At 45.4% G+C, this 26,878-nt stretch overlaps 1 protein-coding gene across 1 annotated transcript in view; it reads right to left on the bottom strand.

Moving 5' to 3' along the window:
• Nucleotides 1-23,685, bottom strand: part of GDAP1L1 (ganglioside induced differentiation associated protein 1 like 1) — a 107,266-nt gene extending 83,581 nt beyond the window's left edge. Inside the window, exon 1 of the mRNA XM_069751258.1 lies at nt 23,159-23,685. Coding sequence (XP_069607359.1) covers nt 23,159-23,338 — 180 coding nt within the window. The 5' untranslated portion in view covers nt 23,339-23,685. The remainder of the gene's footprint in view (nt 1-23,158) is intronic.
• Nucleotides 23,686-26,878: the final 3,193 nt, after the last annotated feature.

Genomic DNA, 26,878 nt, shown 5'->3' on the forward strand with positions numbered 1-26,878 from the left:
CCCCCAGCACTTACTATACCCACCTGTCCGGCGTTCCATCGCTGAGCGCCGCCATCTTCCCGGTCTCCTGGCTGTGACTGTTCAGTCAGAGGGCGGCGCCGGCGCGCATTAAGCGCGTCATCGCGCCCTCTGAACTGAAGGCCACAGACCGAAGACCGGGAAGATGGCGCCGCTCAGCGATGGAACGGGGACAGGTGAATATAGGCCGATACTCACCCTCCTGGCGGTCCCTGCTTCTGCGGTGGAGATCGCGGTGTGTGTTCAGTGTGAACGCACACCGCGATCTCCCGGGAGCGTCGCTCTGTGAGGCCCAGACTGCGCCGGCGCTTGCGCTTGCGCAGTCTATAGAGGCTTCGGACAGAGTGACGCTCCCAGCGTTATATTATAGATATATATATATATATATATTCATATATATATATATATATATATATATCATATATCCTCCTTTTACATTTTAATAATTACAAAAAGAAAAATGGGCTGATGCAAAAGTTTGGCACGCTGCATGGTTATTACCTAGTAGCACCCTCTATTATAAATATCACAGCTTGTAAACACTTTTTGTATCCAGTCACGAGTAGTGTTGAGCATTCCGATACCGCAAGTATTGGGTATCGGCCGATATTTGCGGTATCGGAATTCCGATACCGAGTTCCAATATTTTTGTGATATCGGGAATCGGTATCGGGATTAAGATTCATGTGTAAAATAAAGAATAAAAATAAAAAATATTGATATACTCACCCTCGGACGCGCCCTGGTTGTCACCGCTGCAACCGCCATGCTTCCGTTCCTGGAAAGGGTAAGTATATCAATATTTTTTATTTTTATTCTTTATTTTACACATGAATATGGATCCCAGAGCCTGAAGGAGAGTTTCCTCTCCTTCAGACCCTGGGAACCATAGAGGATACCTTCCGATATTTGTGTCCCATTGACGTGTATTGGTATCGGATATCGGTATCGGCGATATCCGATATTTTTCGGATATCGACCGATACCATCCGATTCCAATACTTTCAAATATCGGACGGTATCGCTCAACACTGGTCACGAGTCTTTCAATTCTTGTTTGAGGGATTTTCATCCATTCTTCCTTGGAAAATTAATTCCAGTTCTGTGAGATTCCTGGTTCGTCTCGCATGCACTGTTCTGCTGGGGTCTAGCCACAGATTTTCAATGATGTTCAGATCAAGGGACTGTAATAGCCATTGTAATACCTTAAGCTTGTGCCTTTTGAGGTAGTCTATTGTGTATTTTGACGTGTGTTTATGATCATTATCCATTTGTAGAAACCATACGCTTTTCAACTTCAACTTTTTTACAGATGGTATTATCTTAGCATCAAGAATTTGTTGAAAATTCATTGAATCCATTCTTCCCTCTCCCATTAAATGTTCCCCGTGCCATTGGCTACAACACAACCCCAGCTAACATAGAAAAAACTCAGAAAAAATACATACCATGAGATATGGCCTTCCCAAAACCCTGTCTGATGAGAAATGCACACTTAGCAGGATGCAGCAGGCCTCCACTGATAAAGGCTAGGAGCGGCACAGGTGCAAACTACTTGATAAAAACAGCCACCCCAACCAAACATTGCAGGGGTTGGCTGCCTAGCAGAAAAAATGCACATTGATATAACTCACATAGGACGCCAGTCACACTGATAGTTGCGGGGAGTTATATCAACGTGCATTTTTTCTGCTAGGCAGCCAACCCCTGCAATGTTTGGTTGGGGTGGCTGTTTTTATCAAGTAGTTTGCACCTGTGCCGCTTCTAGCCTTTATCAGTGGAGGCCTGCTGCATCCTGCTAAGTGTGCATTTGTCATCAGACAGGGTTTTGGGAAGGCCGTATCTCATGGTATGTATTTCTACAACACAACCCCAAAGTTGGTTGATCAACCCCCAACCATAATGGTTGGTGAGATGTTTTTTCCCTGAATTTATGTGTCCTTTTTTCTCCACAAATACCGATGATCATTGTGGCGAAAGAGTTTTATTTCGAACTCATCGGTCCACAAGACTTATTCCTAAAATGCATCAGGCTTGTTTAGATGTTCTTTTGCAAATGCTGAATTTTATGGTGAGGATGCAGGAGAGGTTTTCTTCTGATGACTCTTCCATGAAGGCCATAATTGTGCAGGTGTCCCTGAACAGTAGAACATTGTACCACAACTCTAGAGTCTGCTAAATCTTTCTGAAGATCTTTTGCAGTCAATCAGGGGTTCTTATTAGCCTCTCTAGCAATCCTTCGAGCAGCACTTAGTGAAATGTTGCTTGGGCTTCCAGACCTTATCATGAACTCCACTGTTGCTGTTAACTGCCATTTCTTAATTACATTTCGAACTGGGGGAAGGGCAGCTTGAAAACACTTTGCTATCTCCTTACAGCCTTCTCTGGCTTTGTGGGTCTCCACCATTTTCAGAGTGTTAGGGTACCGTCACACTGAAACGATGCTGCAGCGATACGACAACGATGTCGATCGCTGCAGCGTCGCTGTGTGGTCGCTGGAGAGCTGTCACACAGACAGCTCTCCAGCGACCAATGATCCCAAAGTCCCCGGGTAACCAGGACAAACATCGGGTTACTAAGCGCAGGGCCACGCTTAGTAACCCGATGTTTACCCTGGTTACCAGCGTAAACGTAAAAAAAACAAACACTACATACTTACATTCCGTGTCTGTCCTCCGGCGCTGTGCTTTCCTCTGCACTGTCAGCGCCGGTCACCCGTAAAGCAGAGCGGCGACGTCACCGCTGTGCTTTCCGGCTGGCCGGCGCTCACAGCCAGTGCAGAGAAGCACAGCGCCGGAGGACAGACACGGAAGGTAAGTATGTAGTGTTTGTTTTTTTTACGTTTACGCTGGTAACCAGGATAAACATCGGGTTACTAAGCGCGGCCCTGCGCTTAGTAACCCGATGTTTACCCTGGTTACCAGTGAAGACATTGCTGAATCGGCGTGTGTGACGCCGATTCAGCGATGTCAGCGGGAGATCCAGCGACGAAAGAAAGTTTCAAACGATCTGCTATGACGTACGATTCTCAGCGGGGTCCCTGATCGCAGTAGCGTGTCAGACACAGCGAGATCGTAACGATATCGCTGGAACATCACGAATCGTGCCGTCGTAGCGATCAAAATGCCACTGTGTGACGGTACCCTTAGGCAGCTGCTTAGAAGAACCCATATCTACTGTTTTTGGCACAAGGTTAGAGGAGGCTGGGTTTTTATAAAGCTAAGAAATTTGCATCACCTGGCCTTTCCTAACGATGATTGTGAATAAGCCATAACACTAACAGGCTAATAAAGGTCTGAAATCTTGGTCAAAGTGATCTGAGCACACAAATCTACAAGGTTGCCCATTTTCCTTTTTGTAATTTTTAAAATATAGAAATGACAATATAATTTTTTTTTGCCTAAAATACAAAAGAAAGGTGTCATCTTTAACTTTCGCCCTTTTAGAGATCATTTCATCTTAAACTTGCTTAGCTGCTCACAATAACAGTAATTTTGACCAGGGGTGCCCAAGCTTTTACATGCCACTGTAATTAACTATACTATATGATTAACAAAATAATTGATGTGACTAATTGACGTGACTAACGTTACTAATTCGTTGTAACTACTAAAATATTATTGGTAAAACAATTGTGATCAAGCCTAACCCTAACTAAGCCTAATCTTAACCCTATCTCTAACTTTAAGCTATTGCTTTGTCTTTTTTTTTACTATATGACAAGATCACTTACTGACACAGCTGTTACGAGCAGCACTTGTCATGCTTTTTCTCCTCCGATCTCTCACTGATATAAAATCATAGAAAAAACAGTGAATTCTGAAGCAAATCACTACAACACACTTTCCAAGTGATTGCTCTCATTGGCTGGCATTGCGCTGACGTAATCAGGACCTGAACCAATCAGGTTTCGATTAGGTCAGGGGTCAGAGCCAGCATTCTGCACTGGAATCCCCAGGTTAAAAAAGGTACATAGGGTCCCGATCAGAACAAAACTGCCGACCGTAGACAAACGTCGGCGCTGCACAAAGCTCTGCAAGTGCCATTGTTTAACTACCGTTGGGGGTCGCGAAGCGGTTAATATGCCACTGCCTCGTTATGCCTAAGAGATCTATTTAATTACCGTATGTTTTCAGTTTGCAGTGTGAAATCTGGTGATGGATCTGGCTTGAATGTTAAAAACCTGTCTTACTGCAGCCACTAGTTAGACTTCAGGAGCTTAGTGGAAATTATGTTATTAAGTTCAATGTAAAAAGAGTATGCACTAAGTTTCCTCTAGTAGTGACTGCAGGTAGCCAAAATGTTATCCTGTATAGTTTGATCACTATACAAATATATTAAAGGGACACTGTCACCTGGATTTGGAGGGAACAATCTTCAGCCATGGAGGCGGGGTTTTGGGGTTTTTGATTCACCCTTTCCTTACCCGCTGGCTGCATGCTGGCTGCAATATTGGATTGAAGTTCATTCTCTGTCCTCCGTAGTACATGCCTGCACAAGGCAATCTTGCCTTGCGCAGGCGTGTACTATGGAGGACACAGAATGAACTTCAATCCAATATTGCAGCCAGCATGCAGCCAGCGGGTAAGGAAAGGGTGAATCAAAAACGCCAAAACCCCGCCTCCATGGCTGAAGATTGTTCCCTCCAAATCCAGGTGACAGTGTCCCTTTAAGCTATTAATTTAATTTCCATAAAGCCTTCCTTTTTTCTTTTCCACATCTTTTTATTAAATTTTGTGCATTTAGACATCAACCCTATAGATCATTACAGAAAAAAAAACAGGAACAGTAGCACTTATAAAGATGTTGAGCAAAGGCAAAAGAAAGAGGAAAGGTAGAGAGAGAGAAAAAAAAGAGAAAGTTACAGTAATTATGTTGCTTACAGTCAATATAAAGCCTTTCTGAATGAAGAGTAGCGTGACTCCACTGCAGTGTCTCTCTCTCGCTCCATATTTTGTGGTTTTGATTAAACCGCTCCCTTGTAATTTAATATGCTGTAAATGTAATTAATAATTTAATTACTCCTGCTTGCATGAAAGGTAACATTTATCTGCTCTACTTCCCACAACTTTATGATTGCTATCAAGAATTTGTTAAAGGGAATGTCACAGGTTTACCGTGACAGAGAGAAGCCAGAAGACCTCAGCGTCTGATTTCTCCTACTCCTGCACTGATTAGAAGCACTTCATTTTCTTATTAAATGGTGTATATTTCTTTTGGCAGTGATGGGGTTAATCTGCTCTGTCGAGAGCTCCTGGAGCGTTTAGGTTCTCAGCTGTGCACTGTTTGCCACTCCCATCTTTTATATAATCTGGGCCCTGGCTAGCACTCATTGTCAGAAATAGCTTATGCTGCATGGTGGAGTTTATTATTGGTTATTATTGTAGAATGCGACTGATGGATTTATCTGTAACTGTTGCTAGGTTTTGAATGTGTGATAATTCCCTTTCCTCTCCTACTTTGTTTAACCCCATCCTCCACTACCGATATTTTCATCTGTTACATTTGTGAGTATATTTGTATGTTTGATATTTTTCGCTACCCCTGTTCGTATTACCTTGTTAGTCTAGTTGGTGTATTACGGTACACTACTACTTCCCTCTTCCCTGGGTGGAGGAAGGGTAATAATAATAATAATAATAATAATAATAATAATAATAATAATTTTTATTTATATAGCGCCAACAAATTCAGCAGCACTTTACAATTAAGCGGGGGCATGTACAGACAAATTCAGTACAAGTTAAGACAATTTAAACAGTGACATTAGGGGTGAGGTCCCTGCTCGCAAGCTTACAATCTACAAGGAAATGGGGGGACACAATAGGTGAAAAGTGCGTGTTATTTCAGGTCTGGCAATTATAATAAATAGGGATTTTCATATAAAGCTGCATGATCCGGTCATCAGCCCGTGTGTTTAAGTGCAATAGTCAAGCATCAAGTGCAGTTATCATGTGCATGGAGGGTGTGGAGACAGATGAATAGTAGGGTGCAGATTCACATGTAGATAATATTTGGAAGGACGGAACAGGACAAAGTTAGTTTACTGAGTAGTTGATGTGGTAGGCTTGTTTGAAGAGATGGGTTTTTAAAGCGCGCTTGAATAGGTCGGGGCTAGGTATCAGTCTGATCGTCTGGGGAAGTGCATTTCAGAGAGCTGGCGCAGCACGAGAGAAGTCTTGAAGACGGAGGTGCGAGTTTCGGATAATGGGGGATGTTAGTCTTAGGTCATTTGTAGAACGGAGGGCACGTGTAGGGCGATAGACTGAGATGAGAGAGGAGATATAAGGCGGTGCAGAACTGTGGAGAGCTTTGTGGGTGAGAGAGATGAGTTTATACTGGACCCTGCAGCGAATGGGTAGCCAGTGTAATGACTGGCACAAGATGGAGGCATCAGTGAAGCGGCTGGACAGAAATATGACCCTGGCTGCCGCATTTAAGATGGATTGGAGAGGAGAAAGTTTGGAAAAAGGGAGACCGATCAGAAGAGAGTTGCAGTAGTCCAGACGGGAATGAATGAGAGCGACAGTAAGAGTCTTAGCAGTTTCCAAGGTGAGAAAAGGTCGGATTCTGGAGATGTTTTTAAGATGCAGGTGACAGGAGCGAGTGAGTGATCGGATATAGGGAGTAAAGGAAAGTTCGGTGTCAAATATCACCCCAAGACAGCGGGCATGCTGCTTGGGAGTTATGGTTGAACCCTCCAGGGTAATTTCGATGTTGGGTAGAGTGATGTTAGTAGAAGGGAGAAACACAAGTAGTTCAGTTTTGGAGAGATTTAGTTTCAGATAGAGGGAGGACATGATGTTAGAGACAGCAGACAGACAATCCTTGGTATTTTGAATTAGGGTAGGGGTGATGTCGGGGGAAGAAGTGTAAAATTGGGTGTCGTCAGCATAGAGATGGTACTGGAACCCAAATCTGCTGATTGTTTGTCCAATAGGGGCAGTGTATAGAGAGAAGAGGAGGGGGCCCAGGACTGAGCCCTGCGGAACCCCGATAGTAAGGGGACGAGGAGAGGAAGAGGAGGCGGCGAAAGATACAGTGAAGGAGCGGTCAGAGAGGTAGGAGGAGAACCAGGAGAGGGCTGTGTCCTTGAGGCCTATGGAGCGGAGCATGGTGAGAAGGAGCTGATGATCCACAGTGTCAAATGCGGCAGAGAGATCCAGGAGAATCAGCAGAGAGCAATGACCTTTGGATTTAGCTGTTATTAGATCATTAGAGACTTTAGTGAGGGCAGTTTCAGTGGAGTGTAAAGAGCGGAAACCAGATTGTAAGGGGTCAAGAAGAGAGTTATCCGAGAGATAGCGGATAAGACGGGAGTGGACCAAGCGTTCCAGGAGTTTAGAGATGAAGGAAAGGTTAGAGACAGGTCTGTAGTTAGCCGTGCAGTTCTGGTCCAGGGATGGCTTTTTAAGTAAAGGGGTAATGATGGCATGTTTAAATGAGGAGGGAAAGATGCCTGAGGAAAGAGAGAGGTTAAATATTTTAGTCAGGTGAGTGGTGACCACTGGTGAGAGAGACTGCAGGAGAGGTGAAGGAATGGGGTCACAATTGCAGGTTGTAGGCCGAGCAGAAGCGAGGAGCTTGGAAACTTCTTCTTCTGAAACAGGCTCAAAGATGTCTAGTGAGCTTGAGGTGCGGCAGGGAAGGGGATCCAGGCACTGAGGAGATTGGGCTGAGATATCCTGATGGATGTGGTTGATTTTTTCTAGGAAATAAGTGGCCAGATCCTGACCACTGAGATTGGAGATGGGGGCCTGTACTTTAGGTTTCAGGAGGGAGTTTAAGGTTTCAAAAAGTCGTTTTGGGTTGTTGGATAGTGAGGTGATGAGGGTGGTGAAGTAGGATTGTTTGGCCAGAGAAAGGGCCGAGTTATAGGTTTTGAGCATGAACTTATAGTGGATGAAGTCTTCTGCTAAGAGAGATTTTCTCCACTGCCGCTCTGCACACCTTGAGCAGCGCTGAAGAAAGCGTGTTTGCATAGTGTGCCAGGGCTGCCGTTGTCTGTGTCGGGTCTTTCTGCGTGTAGAAGGTGCTGCTTTATCCAGGGCATTCTTCAGTGTAATATTGAAGTGTGACAATGCTAAGTCTGAACAGGAGAGTGAGGAGATGGGGGCTAAAGATGTGTGGAGGTTGTCCATAAGCTGCTGGGTATTAATAGTACGTGCATTCCGATAAGTGTGGTAAGTGGGGGTATACCGGGTGAGGAGACAATTCTTGACAGAGAAGGAAAGAAGGTTGTGGTCTGAGAGCGGGAGAGGGGAGTTAGTAAAGTCGTGCAGCGCTCCGGGATGGGAGAAAACCAGGTCCAGAGTATTCCCGTCCTCATGCGTTGGAGAATTAGTAAACTGTGAGAGGTTGAATGAAGAAGTTAGAGAGAGAAGATGAGAGGCAGATTGGGAGAGGGGATCATTGATGGGGATGTTAAAGTCTCCCATGATGAGGGCGGGGATGTCACAGGATAGGAAGTGAGTAAGCCAGGTGGCAAAGTGGTCTAGAAACAGGTGGGAGGAGCCTGGAGGGCGATAAATAACTGCCACCCGCAAGGGGAAGTGTCATGATTCCAATGGCAGGGAATCACAAAAGGACAAGCACCAACGAGCTCTAGGGTGATGGAACCTGAGCTGACCGCGACCCTAAACCTGAACACACAAATAACAATAGCCGGGGAACATGCCTACGTTGATCCTAGACGTCTCGCACCAGCCGAAGATCTAACTTCCCCTATTAGAAGAAACACAGACCTCTCTTGCCTCCAGAGAAATCCCCCACAGAAATAGCAGCCCCCCACATATAATGACGGTGAAATGAGAGGAAGGCACATACACAGTATGAAAACAGATTCAGCAAAATGAGGCCCGCTAAAACTAGATAGCAGAGGATACAAAAGTAAACTGCGCGGTCAGCAAAAAACCCTTCAAAAAACCATCCTGCAATTACTTGAACTCATGTTCCAACTCATGGAACATGAGGAGCAATTACAGCCCACTAGAGCAACCAGCAGCAAAGAAACAATTATATGCAAGCTGGACAAGACAAAAATAAAGCAAAACGTGGAACAAGAAAATCAAAAACTTAGCTTGTCCTGAAGATTACTGAAGCCAGAAGCTGAGGTAACAAAACACTCTGATAACCTTGATAGCCGGCGGGGAAATGACAAGAAAGCCTGGTTAAATAGGAAACTCCCAAATCCTAATAGAACAGGTGGACACCAGAGACAGCAGAACACAAATCACCCAGTACCATCAGTAACCACCAGAGGGAGCCCAAAAACAGAACTCACAACAGTACCCCCCCCTTGAGGAGGGGTCACCGAACCCTCACGAGAACCACCAGGGCGACCAGGATGAGCCCTATGAAAAGCGCGGACCAAATCATCAGCATGAACATCAGAGGCAACCACCCAAGAATTATCCTCCTGACCATAACCCTTCCACTTGACCAAATATTGGAGTTTCCGTCTGGAAACACGAGAATCCAAGATCTTCTCTACAACATACTCCAATTCTCCCTCCACCAGCACCGGAGCAGGAGGCTCAAGCGAATGAACAACAGGTACCTCATACCTCCGCAACAACGACCGATGGAACACATTATGAATAGCAAACGATGCCGGGAGATCCAAACGAAACGACACAGGGTTAAGAATTTCCAAGATCCTATAAGGACCGATGAACCGAGGCTTGAACTTAGGAGAAGAGACCTTCATAGGAACAAAACGAGAAGACAACCACATTAAGTCCCCAACACGAAGTCGAGGACCCACGCGGCGACGGCGATTAGCAAACTGCTGAGCCTTCTCCTGGGACAACTTCAAATTGTCCACCACATGACTCCAAATCCGATGCAACCCATCCACCACCATGTCCACTCCAGGACAATCAGAAGGCTCCACCTCACCAGAGGAAAAACGAGGATGAAACCCCGAATTACAAAAGAAAGGAGAAACCAAGGTAGCAGAACTAGCCCGATTATTAAGGGCAAACTCGGCCAGCGGCAAAAAGGTAACCCAGTCATCCTGATCAGCAGAAACAAAACACCTCAAATAAGATTCCAAGGTCTGATTAGTTCGCTCCGTCTGGCCATTCGTCTGAGGATGGAATGCAGACGAAAAGGACAAATCAATGCCCATCTTAGCACAGAACGTCCGCCAAAATCTAGACACAAACTGGGATCCCCTGTCAGAAACGATGTTCTCCGGAATCCCATGCAAACGAACCACGTTCTGGAAAAACAGAGGGACCAACTCAGAGGAGGAAGGCAACTTAGGCAAGGGTACAAGATGAACCATTTTAGAAAAGCGGTCACACACAACCCAGATGACAGATATTTTTTGAGAGACAGGGAGATCCGAAATAAAGTCCATGGAAATGTGCGTCCAAGGCCTCTTCGGGATAGGCAAAGGTGACAACAATCGACTGGCTCGAGAACAGCAAGGCTTAGCCCGAGAACAAACCTCACAAGACTGCACAAAAGAACGCACATCCCTCGACAAGGAAGGCCACCAAAAAGACCTGGCCACCAAGTCTCTAGTACCAAATATTCCAGGATGACCTGCCAACGCAGAAGAATGGACCTCGGAGGTGACTCTACTGGTCCAACTATCCGGAACAAACAGTCTCTCAGGCGGACAATGATCAGGTTTACCCGCCTGAAACTCCTGCAAAGCACGTCGCAAGTCTGGGAAGACGGCCGACAAAATCACCCCATCCCTAAGGATACCAGTGGGCTCAGAATTTCCAGGGGAGTCAGGCACAAAACTCCTAGAAAGAGCATCCGCCTTCACATTCTTTGAACCTGGCAGGTATGAAACCACAAAATTGAAACGAGAGAAAAACAGTGACCAACGAGCCTGTCTAGGATTCAGACGCCTGGCAGACTGGCAGATTTTTGTGATCAGTCAAGACCACCACACGATGTCTAGCACCCTCCAGCCAATGACGCCACTCCTCAAATGCCCACTTCATGGCCAAAAGTTCCCGATTACCCACATCATAATTCCGCTCAGCGGGCGAAAATTTTCTAGAAAAGAACGCACATGGCTTCATCACCGAGCAATCGGAGCTTCTCTGTGACAAAACCGCCCCCGCTCCAATCTCGGAAGCATCAACCTCAACTTGGAAAGGAAGCGAAACATCAGGCTGACGCAACACAGGAGCAGAAGAAAACCGGCGTTTAAGTTCCTGAAAGGCCTCCACAGCCGCAGGAGACCAATCAGCAACATCAGCACCCTTCTTAGTCAAATCCGTCAAAGGCTTAACAACACTAGAAAAATTAGTTATAAAACGACGATAGAAATTAGCAAAGCCCAAGAACTTCTGCAGACTCTTAAGAGATGCAGGCTGCGTCCAGTCACAAATAGCCCGAACCTTGACGGGATCCATCTCAATAGTAGAAGGGGAAAAAATATACCCCAAGAAAGAAATCTTCTGGACTCCAAAGAGACACTTTGAGCCCTTTACAAACAAGGAATTAGCCCGCAGGACCTGAAACACCTTCCTGACCTGCTGAACATGAGACTCCCAGTCATCAGAAAAAACCAAAATATCATCCAAATACACAATCATAAATTTATCCAGATATTCACGGAAAATATCGTGCATAAAGGACTGGAAGACTGAAGGAGCATTAGAAAGTCCGAAAGGCATTACCAAATACTCAAAATGGCCCTCAGGCGTATTAAATGCGGTTTTCCACTCATCACATTGCTTTATTCGTATAAGATTATACGCACCCCGAAGATCAATCTTAGTGAACCATTTAGCCCCCTTAATGCGAGCAAACAAATCAGTCAACAAAGGCAAAGGATACTGATATTTTACGGTAATCTTATTCAAAAGACGATAATCTATACAAGGCCTCAAGGACCCATCTTTTTTGGCCACGAAAAAAAAACCTGCTCCCAAAGGGGACGAAGATGGACGGATATGTCCCTTTTCCAAGGACTCCTTAACATAATCCCGCATAGCAGTATGCTCTGGCACTGACAGATTGAACAAACGACCTTTAGGAAATTTACTACCAGGAATTAAATCTATAGCACAATCGCAATCCCTGTGAGGAGGAAGCGAACTGAGCTTAGGCTCCTCAAAAACATCCCGATAATCAGACAAAAATACAGGAACCTCAGAAGGAGTAGATGAAGCGATAGAAATCGGAGGTGCATCATCATGAACCCCCTGACATCCCCAGCTTAACACAGATATTGTTTTCCAGTCAAGGACTGGATTATGAGTTTGTAACCATGGCAGACCAAGTACTAGAACATCATGTAAATTATACAATACCAGGAAGCGAATCACCTCCTGATGAACGGGAGTCATACGCATGGTCACTTGTGTCCAGTACTGAGGTTTATTCATAGCTAAAGGTGTAGAGTCAATTCCCTTCAAAGGAATAGGGACTTCCAGAGGCTCAAGACTAAACCCACATCGCTTGGCAAATGACCAATCCATAAGACTCAGGGCAGCGCCTGAATCTACATAGGCATCGACGGAAATGGATGATAATGAGCAAATCAGAGTCACAGACAGAATGAACTTAGACTGTAACGTACTAATGGCAACAGACTTATCAACCTTTTTTGTGCGTTTAGAGCATGCTGATATAACATGAGCTGAATCACCACAATAAAAGCACAACCCATTTTTCCGCCTATAATTTTGCCGTTCACTTCTAGACTGAACTCTATCACATAGCATTGTCTCAAGTGCCTGTTCAGAAGACACCTCCAAATGGTGCACAGGTTTGCGCTCCCGTAAACGCCGATCAATCTGAATAGCCATAGTCATAGACTCATTCAGACCCGTAGGCGCAGGGAACCCCACCATAACATCTTTAATGGCCTCAGAAAGGCCATCTCTGAACTTTGCAGCCAGGGCGCACTCATTCCACTGAGTAAGCACTGACCATTTCCGAAATTTTTGACAATATATTTCTGCTTCATCTTGCCCCTGAGAGAGAGCTAATAAAGCTTTTTCAGCCTGAATCTCCTGGTTAGGTTCCTCATAGAGCAAACCCAATGCCAGAAAAAACGCATCCACATTAAGCAACGCAAGATCCCCTGGTGCCAATGCAAATGCCCAATTTTGAGGGTCACCCCGCAGGAAAGATATAATAATCTTAACCTGCTGAGCAGGGTCTCCAGAAGAGCGAGATTTCAAAGAAAGGAACAGCTTGCAATTGTTCCTAAAATTCAGAAAACTAGATCTATCTCCAGCAAAGAACTCTGGAATAGGAATTCTAGGTTCAGACATAGGAGCATGTACAACAAAATCTTGTATATTTTGAACCTTAGCAGCAAGATTATTCAAGCTGGAAGCTAAACTCTGGACGTCCATGATAAACAGCTAAGGTCAGAGCCATTCAAGGATTAAGAGGAGGAAAAAAAAAAAAATCAGCCAGGCTGCAATTAAGGCTAGGCAGCAACCTCAGAGGAGAGAAAAAAAAAACAAAAAAAAAAAAAAACTTCCTCAGACTACTTTTCCTCCTACTTCAGCCCAAACATTTTGGGCCGGCTATACTGTCATGATTCCAATGGCAGGGAATCACAAAAGGACAAGCACCAACGAGCTCTAGGGTGATGGAACCTGAGCTGACCGCGACCCTAAACCTGAACACACAAATAACAATAGCCGGGGAACGTGCCTACGTTGATCCTAGACGTCTCGCACCAGCCGAAGATCTAACTTCCCCTATTAGAAGAAACACAGACCTCTCTTGCCTCCAGAGAAATCCCCCACAGAAATAGCAGCCCCCCACATATAATGACGGTGAAATGAGAGGAAGGCACATACACAGTATGAAAACAGATTCAGCAAAATGAGGCCCGCTAAAACTAGATAGCAGAGGATACAAAAGTAAACTGCGCGGTCAGCAAAAAACCCTTCAAAAAACCATCCTGCAATTACTTGAACTCATGTTCCAACTCATGGAACATGAGGAGCAATTACAGCCCACTAGAGCAACCAGCAGCAAAGAAACAATTATATGCAAGCTGGACAAGACAAAAATAAAGCAAAACGTGGAACAAGAAAATCAAAAACTTAGCTTGTCCTGAAGATTACTGAAGCCAGAAGCTGAGGTAACAAAACACTCTGATAACCTTGATAGCCGGCGGGGAAATGACAAGAAAGCCCGGTTAAATAGGAAACTCCCAAATCCTAATAGAACAGGTGGACACCAGAGACAGCAGAACACAAATCACCCAGTACCATCAGTAACCACCAGAGGGAGCCCAAAAACAGAACTCACAACAGGGAAGGGCTTAAAGAGTCTGATGGCGTGGACTTCAAAGGAAGGAAATGTAAGTGAGGGAACCGGGGGGATGACCTGGAAAGCACATTGTGATGAAAGGAGTAAACCAACACCTCCACCCTGTCTGTTCTCAGGTCTGGTGGTATGTGAAAATTTCAGCCCACCAAACGAGAGCGCGGCAGCAGCAGTGGTGTCTGAGTGCTGGATCCAGGTTTCTGTAATAGCAGGGTACAGAATAAGGGTAGGTTCAGGAGATAAGGCAAGGTACGTGGCCCCGGCCTCTTCACCATCAGAAATAATCCAGGTAACAGACTGAGCTAGGGCGCCCCTAGCGTTAATGACAGTGAAGGAGCCCCTAGTCCTGGGACACCCAACAACAGAGTTGTGACAAGGAATGTGTCAAAAGGTTTTTTGCTACCTCATTGGAGAGCAGCATAATGTATCGACAAAGACCCTGACTCCAGCAATGTGTCACTTACTGAGCTGCTTGCTGTCATTTTGATTAAATCCCTGTTTTATCTGCTGCACATCTAGGAGTACACTGAATGCTGAGCCATGTATAATCCCACCCACACCACTGATTGGCAGAATTCTGCACATGTACAGTGTACACAGAAAGCGTCCAATCTGTGGTGGGGGCAGGGATGTATAGAGCTCATGAATATGGAGGACTACATGGCAGCAGGTTTACTACTCCTCTAGTGATAATCTCCTACTGATAAAACAGTAATTTTATCATAACTACTGTACACTAAGCAGCCCAGTAAGTGACATGTCACTAAGATTAGGTGGCAAAAACCTGGTGACAGATTTAATTTAAGTTATCCTTATAACTGTAGACACATGTAAAGCCCCAAAAAGATAATGTGGGGCGTGCGTGCTATGTGTGAGCGGTCTTTGTGGCATGTGTCCTATGTGTGATTGGCCCGTGTGGCATAAGTCCTATATATGAGTGTCATGTGTCCTAATTATAATTGGCCCACATGAGGCATGTGTCCTAATTATGATTGGCCCACGTAAGGCATGTGTAATACTTATGATTGGCCCACGTAAGGCATGTGTAATACTTATGATTGGCCCATGTGTGGCATGTGTCCTTTGTGTGAGTGGCCCATGTGTAGCATGTGTCCTTTGTGTGAGTGGCCCATGTGTGGCATGTGTCCTATGTGTGAGTGGCCCATGGGTGGCATGTGTCCTATGTGTGAGTGGCCCATGGGTGGCATGTGTCCTTTGTGTGAGTGTCCCATGTGTGGCCTGTGTCCTATGTGTGAGTGGCCCATGTATGGCATGTGTCCTTTGTGTGAGTGGCCCATGTGTGGCATGTGTCCTATGTGTGAGTGGCCCATGTGTAGATGGGCCCTTTGTGTGAGTGGCTCATGGGTGGCATGTGTCCTATGTGTGAGTGGCCCATGGGTGGCATGTGTCCTATGTGTGAGTGGCCCATGTGTGGCATGTGTCCTATGTGTGAGTGGCCCATGTATGGCATGTGTCCTTTGTATGAGTGGCCCATGTGTGGCATGTGTCCTATGTGTCAGTGGCCCATGTGTGGCATGTGTCTTATGTGTCAGTGGCCCATGTGTGGCATGTGTCCTATGTGTGATTGGACCGTGTGGCATGAGTCCTATATATGAGTGTCATGTGTCCTAATTATGATTAGCCCACGTGAGGCATGTGTTCTAATTATGATTGGCCCACGTAAGGCATGTGTAATACTTATGATTGGCATGTGTCCTTTGTGTGAGTAGCCCATGTGTAGCACGTGTCCATTGTGTGAGTGGCCCATGTGTGGCATGTGTCCTATGTGTGAGTGGCCCATGTGTAGCATGTGTCCTTTGTGTGAGTGGCCCATGTGTGGCATGTGTCCTATGTGTGAGTGGCCCATGTGTGGCATGTGTCCTTTGTGTGAGTGGCCCATGTGTGGCATGTGTCCTATGTGTGAGTGGCCCATGGGTGGCATGTGTCCTATGTGTGAGTGGCCCATGTGTGGCATGTGTCTTTTGTGTGAGTGGCCCATGTATGGCATGTGTCCTTTGTGTGAGTGGCCTATGGGTGGCATGTGTCCTATGTCTGAGTGGCCCATGTGTGGCATGTGTCTTATGTGTTAGTGGCCCATGTGTGGCATGTGTCCTATGTGTCAGTGGCCCATGTGTGGCATGTGTCCTATGTGTCAGTGGCCCATGTGTGGCATGTGTCCTATGTGTCAGTGGCCCATGTGTGGCATGTGTCCTATGTGTCAGTGGCCCATGTGTGGCATGTGTCCTATGTGTCAGTGGCCCATGTGTGGCATGTGTCCTATGTGTCAGTGGCCCATGTGTGGCATGTGTCCTATGTGTCGGTGGCCCATGTGTAGTATGTGTCCTATGTGTCAGTGGCCCATGTATGGCATGTGTCCTTTGTGTGAGTGGCCTATGGGTGGCATGCGTCCTATGTGTGAGTGGCCCATGTGTGGCATGTGTCTTATGTGTGAGTGGCCCATGTGTGGCATGTGTCCTATGTGTGAGTGGCCCATGTGTGGCATGTGTCCTATGTGTGAGTGGCCCATGGGTGGCATGTGTCCTATGTGTGAGTGGCCCATGTGTGGCATGTGTCCTATGTGTGAGTGGCCCATGTATGGCATGTGTCCTTTGTATGAGTGGCCCATGTGTGGCATGTGTCCTATGTGTCAGTGGCCCATGTGTGGCATGTGTCCTATGTGTGATTGGACCGTGTGGCATGAGTCCTATATATGAGTGTCATATGTCCTAATTATGATTAGCCCACGTGAGGCATGTGTTCTAATTATGATTGGCCCACGTAAGGCATGTGTAATACTTATGATTGGCATGTGTCCTTTGTGTGAGTGGCCCATGTGTAGCACGTGTCCATTGTGTGAGTGGCCCATGTGTGGCATGTGTCCTTTGTGTGAGTGGCCCATGTGTGGCATGTGTCCTATGTGTGAGTGGCCCATGGGTGGCATGTGTCCTATGTGTGAGTGGCCCATGTGTGGCATGTGTCCTATGTGTCAGTGGCCCATGTGTGGCATGTGTCCTATGTGTCAGTGGCCCATGTGTGGCATGTGTCCTGTGTGTCAGTAGCCCATGTGTGGCATGTGTCCTATGTGTCAGTGGCCCATGTGTGGCATGTGTCCTATGTGTCAGTGGCCCATGTGTGGCATGTGTCCTATGTGTCGGTGGCCCATGTGTAGTATGTGTCCTATGTGTCAGTGGCCCATGTATGGCATGTGTCCTTTGTGTGAGTGGCCTATGGGTGGCATGTGTCCTATGTGTGAGTGGCCCATGTGTGGCATGTGTCTTATGTGTGAGTGGCCCATGTGTGGCATGTGTCCTATGTGTGAGTGGCCCATGTGTGGCATGTGTCCTATGTGTGAGTGGCCCATGGGTGGCATGTGTCCTATGTGTGAGTGGCCCATGTGTGGCATGTGTCCTATGTGTGAGTGGCCCATGTATGGCATGTGTCCTTTGTATGAGTGGCCCATGTGTGGCATGTGTCCTATGTGTCAGTGGCCCATGTGTGGCATGTGTCCTATGTGTGATTGGACCGTGTGGCATGAGTCCTATATATGAGTGTCATATGTCCTAATTATGATTAGCCCACGTGAGGCATGTGTTCTAATTATGATTGGCCCACGTAAGGCATGTGTAATACTTATGATTGGCATGTGTCCTTTGTGTGAGTGGCCCATGTGTAGCACGTGTCCATTGTGTGAGTGGCCCATGTGTGGCATGTGTCCTATGTGTGAGTGGCCCATGTGTAGCATGTGTCCTTTGTGTGAGTGGCCCATGTGTGGCATGTGTCCTATGTGTGAGTGGCCCATGTGTGGCATGTGTCCTTTGTGTGAGTGGCCCATGTGTGGCATGTGTCCTATGTGTGAGTGGCCCATGGGTGGCATGTGTCCTATGTGTGAGTGGCCCATGTGTGGCATGTGTCCTATGTGTCAGTGGCCCATGGGTGGCATGTGTCCTATGTGTGAGTGGCCCATGTGTGGCATGTGTCCTTTGTGTGAGTGGCCCATGTATGGCATGTGTCCTTTGTGTGAGTGGCCTATGGGTGGCATGTGTCCTATGTGTGAATGGCCCATGTGTGGCATGTGTCTTATGTGTGAGTGGCCCATGTGTGGCATGTGTCCTATGTGTCAGTGGCCCATGTGTGGCATGTGTCCTATGTGTCAGTGGCCCATGTGTGGCATGTGTCCTATGTGTGAGTGGCCCATGTGTGGCATGTGTCCTATGTGTGAGTGGCCCATGGGTGGCATGTGTCCTATGTGTGAGTGGCCCATGTGTGGCATGTGTCCTATGTGTGAGTGGCCCATGTATGGCATGTGTCCTTTGTATGAGTGGCCCATGTGTGGCATGTGTCCTATGTGTCAGTGGCCCATGTGTGGCATGTGTCTTATGTGCCAGTGGCCCATGTGTGGCATGTGTCCTATGTGTGATTGGACCGTGTGGCATGAGTCCTATATATGAGTGTCATATGTCCTAATTATGATTAGCCCACGTGAGGCATGTGTTCTAATTATGATTGGCCCACTTAAGGCATGTGTAATACTTATGATTGGCATGTGTCCTTTGTGTGAGTGGCCCATGTGTAGCACGTGTCCATTGTGTGAGTGGCCCATGTGTGGCATGTGTCCTATGTGTGAGTGGCCCATGTGTAGCATGTGTCCTTTGTGTGAGTGGCCCATGTGTGGCATGTGTCTTATGTGTGAGTGGCCCATGTGTGGCATGTGTCCTATGTGTCAGTGGCCCATGTGTGGCATGTGTCCTATGTGTCAGTGGCCCATGTGTGGCATGTGTCCTATGTGTCAGTGGCCCATGTGTGGCATGTGTCCTATGTGTCAGTGGCCCATGTGTGGCATGTGTCCTATGTGTCAGTGGCCCATGTGTGGCATGTGTCCTATGTGTCAGTGGCCCATGTGTGGCATGTGTCCTATGTGTCGGTGGCCCATGTGTAGTATGTGTCCTATGTGTCAGTGGCCCATGTATGGCATGTGTCCTTTGTGTGAGTGGCCTATGGGTGGCATGCGTCCTATGTGTGAGTGGCCCATGTGTGGCATGTGTCTTATGTGTGAGTGGCCCATGTGTGGCATGTGTCCTATGTGTGAGTGGCCCATGTGTGGCATGTGTCCTATGTGTCAGTGGCCCATGTGTGGCATGTGTCCTATGTGTGAGTGGCCCATGTGTGGCATGTGTCCTATGTGTCAGTGGCCCATGTGTGGCATGTGTCCTATGTGTCAGTGGCCTATGTGTGGCATGTGTCCTATGTGTCAGTGGCCCATGTGTGGCATGTGTCCTATGTGTCAGTGGCCCATGTGTGGCATGTGTCCTATGTGTCAGTGGCCCATGTGTGGCATGTGTCCTATGTGTCAGTGGCCCATGTGTGGCATGTGTCCTATGTGTCGGTGGCCCATGTGTAGTATGTGTCCTATGTGTCAGTGGCCCATGTATGGCATGTGTCCTTTGTGTGAGTGGCCTATGGGTGGCATGCGTCCTATGTATGAGTGGCCCATGTGTGGCATGTGTCTTATGTGTGAGTGGCCCATGTGTGGCATGTGTCCTATGTGTGAGTGGCCCATGTGTGGCATGTGTCCTATGTGTCAGTGGCCCATGTGTAGCATGTGTCCTATGTGTCAGTGGCCCATGTGTAGCATGTGTCCTATATGTCAGTGGCCCATGTGTGGCATGTGTCCTATGTGGCGGTGGCCCATGTGTAGTATGTGTCCTATGTGTCAGTGGCTTGCATGCCACTGGTAAGCATGTGTGCAGCGTGTAAGCAGTGGATGAAGGTGTGCACATACAACTTTTGCAACAAGTCCTTCTGCGTTAAACATCTATCCCTTGTATCATAGAAGTCATATCGATGGATGAAAGCCTCGCAGGGAGATCTGCTATTAACGTCATTAAATGAAGTTACTTTATTGATTTTCTTGGAAAATAAAAGAAGGCTTCTAAAACACACAGCTTTTAGGAAATATTCAAGGGGATAAGTCAGCATGAAACACAAACGCTGCATACACATAACGAAGGCTAACAAGGCAGTAATTAAGAGATCCTTTTATCTGTCAATTAAATTATGAACGAGAGAGAAGACATGACAGAAATGTGAGTGTGGCACACAAGGTTGGCATGCATAAAATGTAATTAGCCAGTCCCAGTTCACTGTGCCATCCATGTGCACTCACTCTTACACGTGCATTGCTTTATGTTTGCATGGTGACTGTAGTGCCCTATAACACTGATGGCTACAAGACGAAAAACATGGCTACAGAGGACTTACAGCAAGGACAGCAGTGCCTAAATGACAATAACAGCTTCGGTGAGCCACAACAGCTATGGCCACTGTGTCCTTTTAACAATAGTAGCCACAGAGCAACAGTGCCCCATAACCCTGTAGTCACAGTGCCCCCATAACCCTGTAGTCACAGTGCCCCCATAACCCTGTAAAATCAGGGCCCCCATAACCCTGTAATCACAGTGCCTCCATAACCCTCATAGCTACAGTGCCCCCATAAGAATGGGAACCACAGAGCAACTCTAAACCGATTGCTACAGTTCCCTAATAACAAAGGAAAGGCATTCACAGTGCCCCATAACAATGGCACCCATGATCCAGTGTTCCCCTTAATAATGATAGATATAGGCCCCAATTCATCAAGGTGTTTCCATAAGTTTTCTGGTGTAATAAACCTTCAAATGTTCCAACTCAGAAACTTTGCTAAACTTTAGAGACTGTACGTTTTTACACCAGTACTGGCAACTCAAGCTCCTCCAAAATAGGGGGACATGGGCAGGACTGGGCTGATCCCACGCCTCTACTTCATGAAAAGTCTCCATCTGGAGTATATTTCTGGCAGCAGCGCATGGTACTTGTATGGTGTGCCTCATTCATTACGTGGCAGGCACCTCTTAATGAAGGAGTTGCATCTTACGCCTGCGGCCTAGTTCATTAATATTGATGTGCATAATGTCAGTCTTCAAGAATTGGGGCCATAGTGTTTGAATAAAAGTGAAATCCACATTATGCTGACAAGGGTGTTCACTAAAGTACCAAAGTAATGGCAGCCATTGTGCATCCAGGTCCCCCATAACGGTGTCAACCACAGTAGTGGTCACTGCAGCATCCCCTACAGGGGAAGTGTGGTTTTACACTCTGGCTATTTAAAATATAATCAACCATGATACAAATGGATAGGCCTGCTCCACCTCTGATAGCACTGCGCCGCTCAGAATCATATAGGGGCGTTCCAAACAGGGAATCCGCCTCTAAAATGTCCATTTTCCCTAATAGGGCACATAGAAAGGAAACATCTTTAAAATTGCAATAATGAGATCTTAAGCTTCATCTTAATGCACATATGTTGGTGAAGGACCAGATTTGCCATCAGGGACATCTATATATAACATCATGTTGAAAACAATATAGTACAGTGTACTGTGACATTTTCAGTCAATACGAAGAATGCGGTCAAAAAGGTCACCCGCTTCTATCCAACCCTGAGAAGGCCCTGTCATTATCTATGGTTTATGAGTCCTGCAATTCTCTATCAGTAAGCAAGACTGCAAGTAAAGTGAGAATATAACAGGCAGAAAAAAATATATTTATGTATTTATTACAGAAACAAAGATAGCTATGAGATAGATAGAGATAGATAGATAGATAGATAGATAGATAGATAGATATGGGATAGATAGATAGATAGATAGATAGATAGATAGATAGATAGATAGATAGATAGATATGGGATAGATAGATAGATAGATAGATAGATAGATAGATAGATAGATATGGGATAGATAGATGGATAGATATGGGATAGATAGATAGATAGATAGATAGATAGATAGATAGATAGATAGATAGATAGATATGGGATAGATAGATAGATAGATAGATAGATAGATAGATAGATATGGGATAGATAGATATGGGATAGATAGATAGATGGATAGATATGGGATAGATAGATAGATAGATAGATAGATAGATAGATAGATAGATAGATAGATAGATATGGGATAGATAGATAGATAGATAGATAGATAGATAGATAGATAGATAGATAGATAGATATGGGATAGATAGATAGATAGATAGATAGATAGATAGATAGATAGATAGATAGATATGGGATAGATAGATATGGGATAGATAGATGGATAGATATGGGATAGATAGATAGATAGATAGATAGATAGATAGATAGATAGATAGATAGATAGATAGATATGGGATAGATAGATAGATATGGGACAGATAGATAGATAGATAGATAGATAGATAGATAGATAGATAGATAGATATGGGATAGATAGATAGGTAGATAGATAGATTGATTTTTGGTAATATATAGATAAAAGGTGGTGGATACATAGCTTTAGATAGACAGATAAATAGTTGATATCAGACAGATACATGATTGGTTGATAAATAGATAGAATGTATGAAATAGAAACGTAGATATTTGGTGATATAGAAAGAAGAAATGCAATAGAAAGAAAAATAGGATTAGAAAAAAATATATTATTATACTTACATTATATATAGACATAAAAAAATAGATAAGATAGAGATTGATAATGGTTGATATATAGAAAGCATGCAATAAATAGAAAATAAATACAATAGATATTTGATGATTGGTAGGTGCTGTAGATATGATAGATACTGTCCATAGATTCAGGCTATGAATGATGTTAGACATGGCTCTTATTTTTGCAGTGACAGGCACAGGCTGTTACCCAGGCCCCTGTATAATATAGGAGGGTCCCCTGGTCATCAGCACATGACATCTGCAGCCTGTTACCCCACATCTAGGACCCTCCAGTGCTGGTGATGCTGCTGCTGGTAGTAATGGAGGTGCACACAATGAATCATGCCCTCTCCTCACCTTCTGGGAGCTGAATGACTGTGTCCAGTGATATAAAACCAGCTTGTCCTTGGCTTTGAGGTTGGGTTTTGAGACTTCAGAATCTTCTTTGCCTTCACTGGTTTTCCCTGCATCATTTTCTATTGCAGAAATAGGCCACCAGCTGCAATTTGTGGGAGTCAGATTGCTGGCAGTAGCCATGACAGCCTGAAACAGAAGAAAGGAGGCTGCTCCTGAGCTGCTGCTCCAGCAATAGCATCATCACATGGTTCTGTGGCCACCACCAGCAGCAGGGGGCCTCCTATTCCTCCTCCTCATCATCACCCTGCACTGCCAGCACCAGGAATCTCTCTGAATGCCAGCCTCACGGATGTCTACGTGCATCAGTAGAAATCATCACTGCCCTCATCATTACTGGTCCCTCAGCCTCCCGCAAGGTCACTCCTCATGTGCTGTGCAATTATCAGGCTGTAGGAAATCAGGGATTATTAATGACATTAATTAGATGTCATGTGACCCAGTATACAAGGCAACCCCACTTCTCCAGTGAGAATTGGAATATTCACATGGATATGTATGCGGCTGGGATTGGTGGAGTTTTGTGACGTGTAATCTGGAATAACGAGATTACATGACAATGATGTGATAGATTCTAAGGGCTCCTTTCCACTTGCGAGGAAAACGGACGAGTGCAATCCGATAAAAAAAAATCGGATTGCACTCGGACCAATGTTATTCAATAGGTGACATTCCATTTGCGATTTTTTTCTCAGCCGAAATCGGACTGAGAAAAAAATCGCAGCATGCTGCGTATTGCTGCGATTCTCGGACGAGACTCGCCAATGCAAGTCAATGGGTGCGAGAAAAAAACGCATTTTTACGCACCGGTGCCCTTTGAAAAGCCGGCAATTCAGCGCAGCGTACAGTAAAATCACACTGACAGGTTAGATATATACACATAGAATAGGTATATATACATATATATATACATATATATATATATATATATATATTATATATATATATATATATGTCAGGGAGACACCAATATATATATTTATATTTAATGCAGGGCTAGATAGCTTAAAAGCCGGTAATTCAATTGCCGGCTTTTCCTGTCTCCTTCACAAACCCGACATGATATGAGACATGGTTTACATACAGTAAACCATCTCATATCCCCTTTTTTTTTGCATATTCCACACTACCAATGTTAGTAGCGTATATGTGCAAAATTTGGGCGCTCTAGCTATTAAATTTAATGGTTAAACCGCGGAAAAAATTGGCGTGGGCTCCCGCACAATTTTCTCTGCCAGAGTGGTAAAGCCAGTGACTGAGGGCAGATATTAATAGCCTGGAGAGGGTCCATGGTTATTGCGCCCCCCCCCCCCCCCCCCTGGCTAAAAACATCTGCCCCCAGCCACCCTAGAAAAGGCACATCTGGAAGATGCGCCTATTCTGGCACTTGGCCACTCTCTTCCCATTCCTGTGTAGCGGTGGGATATGGGGTAATGAAGGGTTAATGTCACCTTGCTATTGTAAGGTGACATTAAAGCCAGTTTAATAATGGAGAGGCGTCAATTATGACACCTATCCATTATTAATTCAATTGTATGAAATGGTTAAAAACACACACACACATTATTACAAAGTAACATAGTAACATAGTAACATAGTAACATAGTTAGTAAGGTCGAAAAAAGACATTTGTCCATCCAGTTCAGCCTATATTCCATCATAATAAATCCCCAGATCTACGTCCTTCTACAGAACCTAATAATTGTATGTTACAATATTGTTCTGCTCCAGGAAGACATCCAGGCCTCTCTTGAACCCCTCGACTGAGTTCGCCATCACCACCTCCTCAGGCAAGCAATTCCAGATTCTCACTGCCCTAACAGTAAAGAATCCTCTTCTATGTTGGTGGAAAAACCTTCTATCCTCCAGACGCAAAGAATGCCCTCTTGTGCCCGTCACCTTCCTTGGTATAAACAGATCCTCAGCGAGATATTTGTATTGTCCCCTTATATACTTACACATGGTTATTAGATCGCCCCTCAGTCGTCTTTTTTCTAGACTAAATAATCCTAATTTCGCTAATCTATCTGGGTATTGTAGTTCTCCCATCCCCTTTATTAATTTTGTTGCCCTCCTTTGTACTCTCTCTAGTTCCATTATATCCTTCCTGAGCACCGGTACCCAAAACTGGACACAGTACTCCATGTGCGGTCTAACTAGGGATTTGTACAGAGGCAGTATAATGCTCTCATCATGTGTGTTCAGACCTCTTTTAATGCACCCCATGATCCTGTTTGCCTTGGCAGCTGCTGCCTGGCACTGGCTGCTCCTGGTAAGTTTATCATTAACTAGGATCCCCAAGTCCTTCTCCCTGTCAGATTTACCCAGTGGTTTCCCATTCAGTGTGTAATGGTGATATTGATTCCTTCTTCCCATGTGTATAACCTTACATTTATCATTGTTAAACCTCATCTGCCACCTTTCAGCCCAAGTTTCCAACTTAAGTATTTTATTTAAATAAATACACAGGTTGTTGTAATATTTTAGTATCCTGGTAATCCACCTGAAGACCCTCGTTCTGTAAAAAAGGTAAAATAAAAAAAACAACAATATCCCATACCTTCCGATGATCAGTCTCGTCCCACGCTGTAAATCCATCTGAAGGGGTTAACTAATTTTACAAGCAGAAGCCTGCTAATGCAGCTGTGCTCCTGCCTGTAAAACCTCGTGGAATGAATGGAATGTAGGTCAATGACCTGTAGTTACCTTCAGTTGCGGTGATGAGCCCTCTGCTGGATGTCCTCATATGAACTCGAGCCTGGGAACTTTACAGAATATTTTCCCACGCTCGAGTTCATATGAGGACTGTTATGAATAGGTAATTCAGAACCACAATAGACCTTGAAGTTCAGAGCACACAAGTGACCTGACAATAACCAAAAACATAGGACGAGCTCTGAGACGTGGGAACTCTGCTGACCGCAATCCCTAATCCTATCACACCACACTAGAGGTAGCCGTGGATTGCGCCTAACGCTCCCTATGCAACTCGGCACAGCCTGAGAAACTAGCTAGGCCTGAAGATAGAAAAATAAGCCTACCTTGCCTCAGAGAAATTCCCCAAAGGAAAAGGCAGCCCCCCACATATAATGACTGTGAGTTAAGATGAAAATACAAACACAGAGATGAAATAGATTTAGCAATGCGAGGCCCGACTTACTAAATAGACCGAGGATAGGAAAGATAGCTTTGCGGTCAACACAAAAACCTACAAACAACCACGCAGAGGGGCAAAAAGACCCTCCGCACCGACTAACGGTACGGAGGTGCTCCCTCTGCTACTCAGAGCCTCCAGCAAGCAAGAAAAACCAAAATAGCAAGCTGGACAGAAATAATAGCAAACAAAGGTAACACAAGCAGAACTTAGCTTATGCTGAGCAGACAGGCCACAGGAACGATCCAGAAGGAAGCAAGACCAATACTAGAACATTGACTGGAGGCTAGGATTAAAGCACTAGGTGGAGTTAAATAGAGCAGCACCTAACGACTTAACCTCATCACCTGAGGAAGGAAACTCAGAAGCCGCAGTACCACTTGTGACCACAGCAGGGAGCTCGACCACAGAATTCACAACAGTACCCCCCCTTGAGGAGGGGTCACCGAACCCTCACCAGAGCCCCCAGGCCGACCAGGATGAGCCATATGAAAGGCACGAACAAGATC

This window comes from Ranitomeya imitator, chromosome 2 (assembly GCF_032444005.1).
Source record: "Ranitomeya imitator isolate aRanImi1 chromosome 2, aRanImi1.pri, whole genome shotgun sequence".
Classification (NCBI taxonomy): Eukaryota; Metazoa; Chordata; class Amphibia; order Anura; family Dendrobatidae; genus Ranitomeya; species Ranitomeya imitator.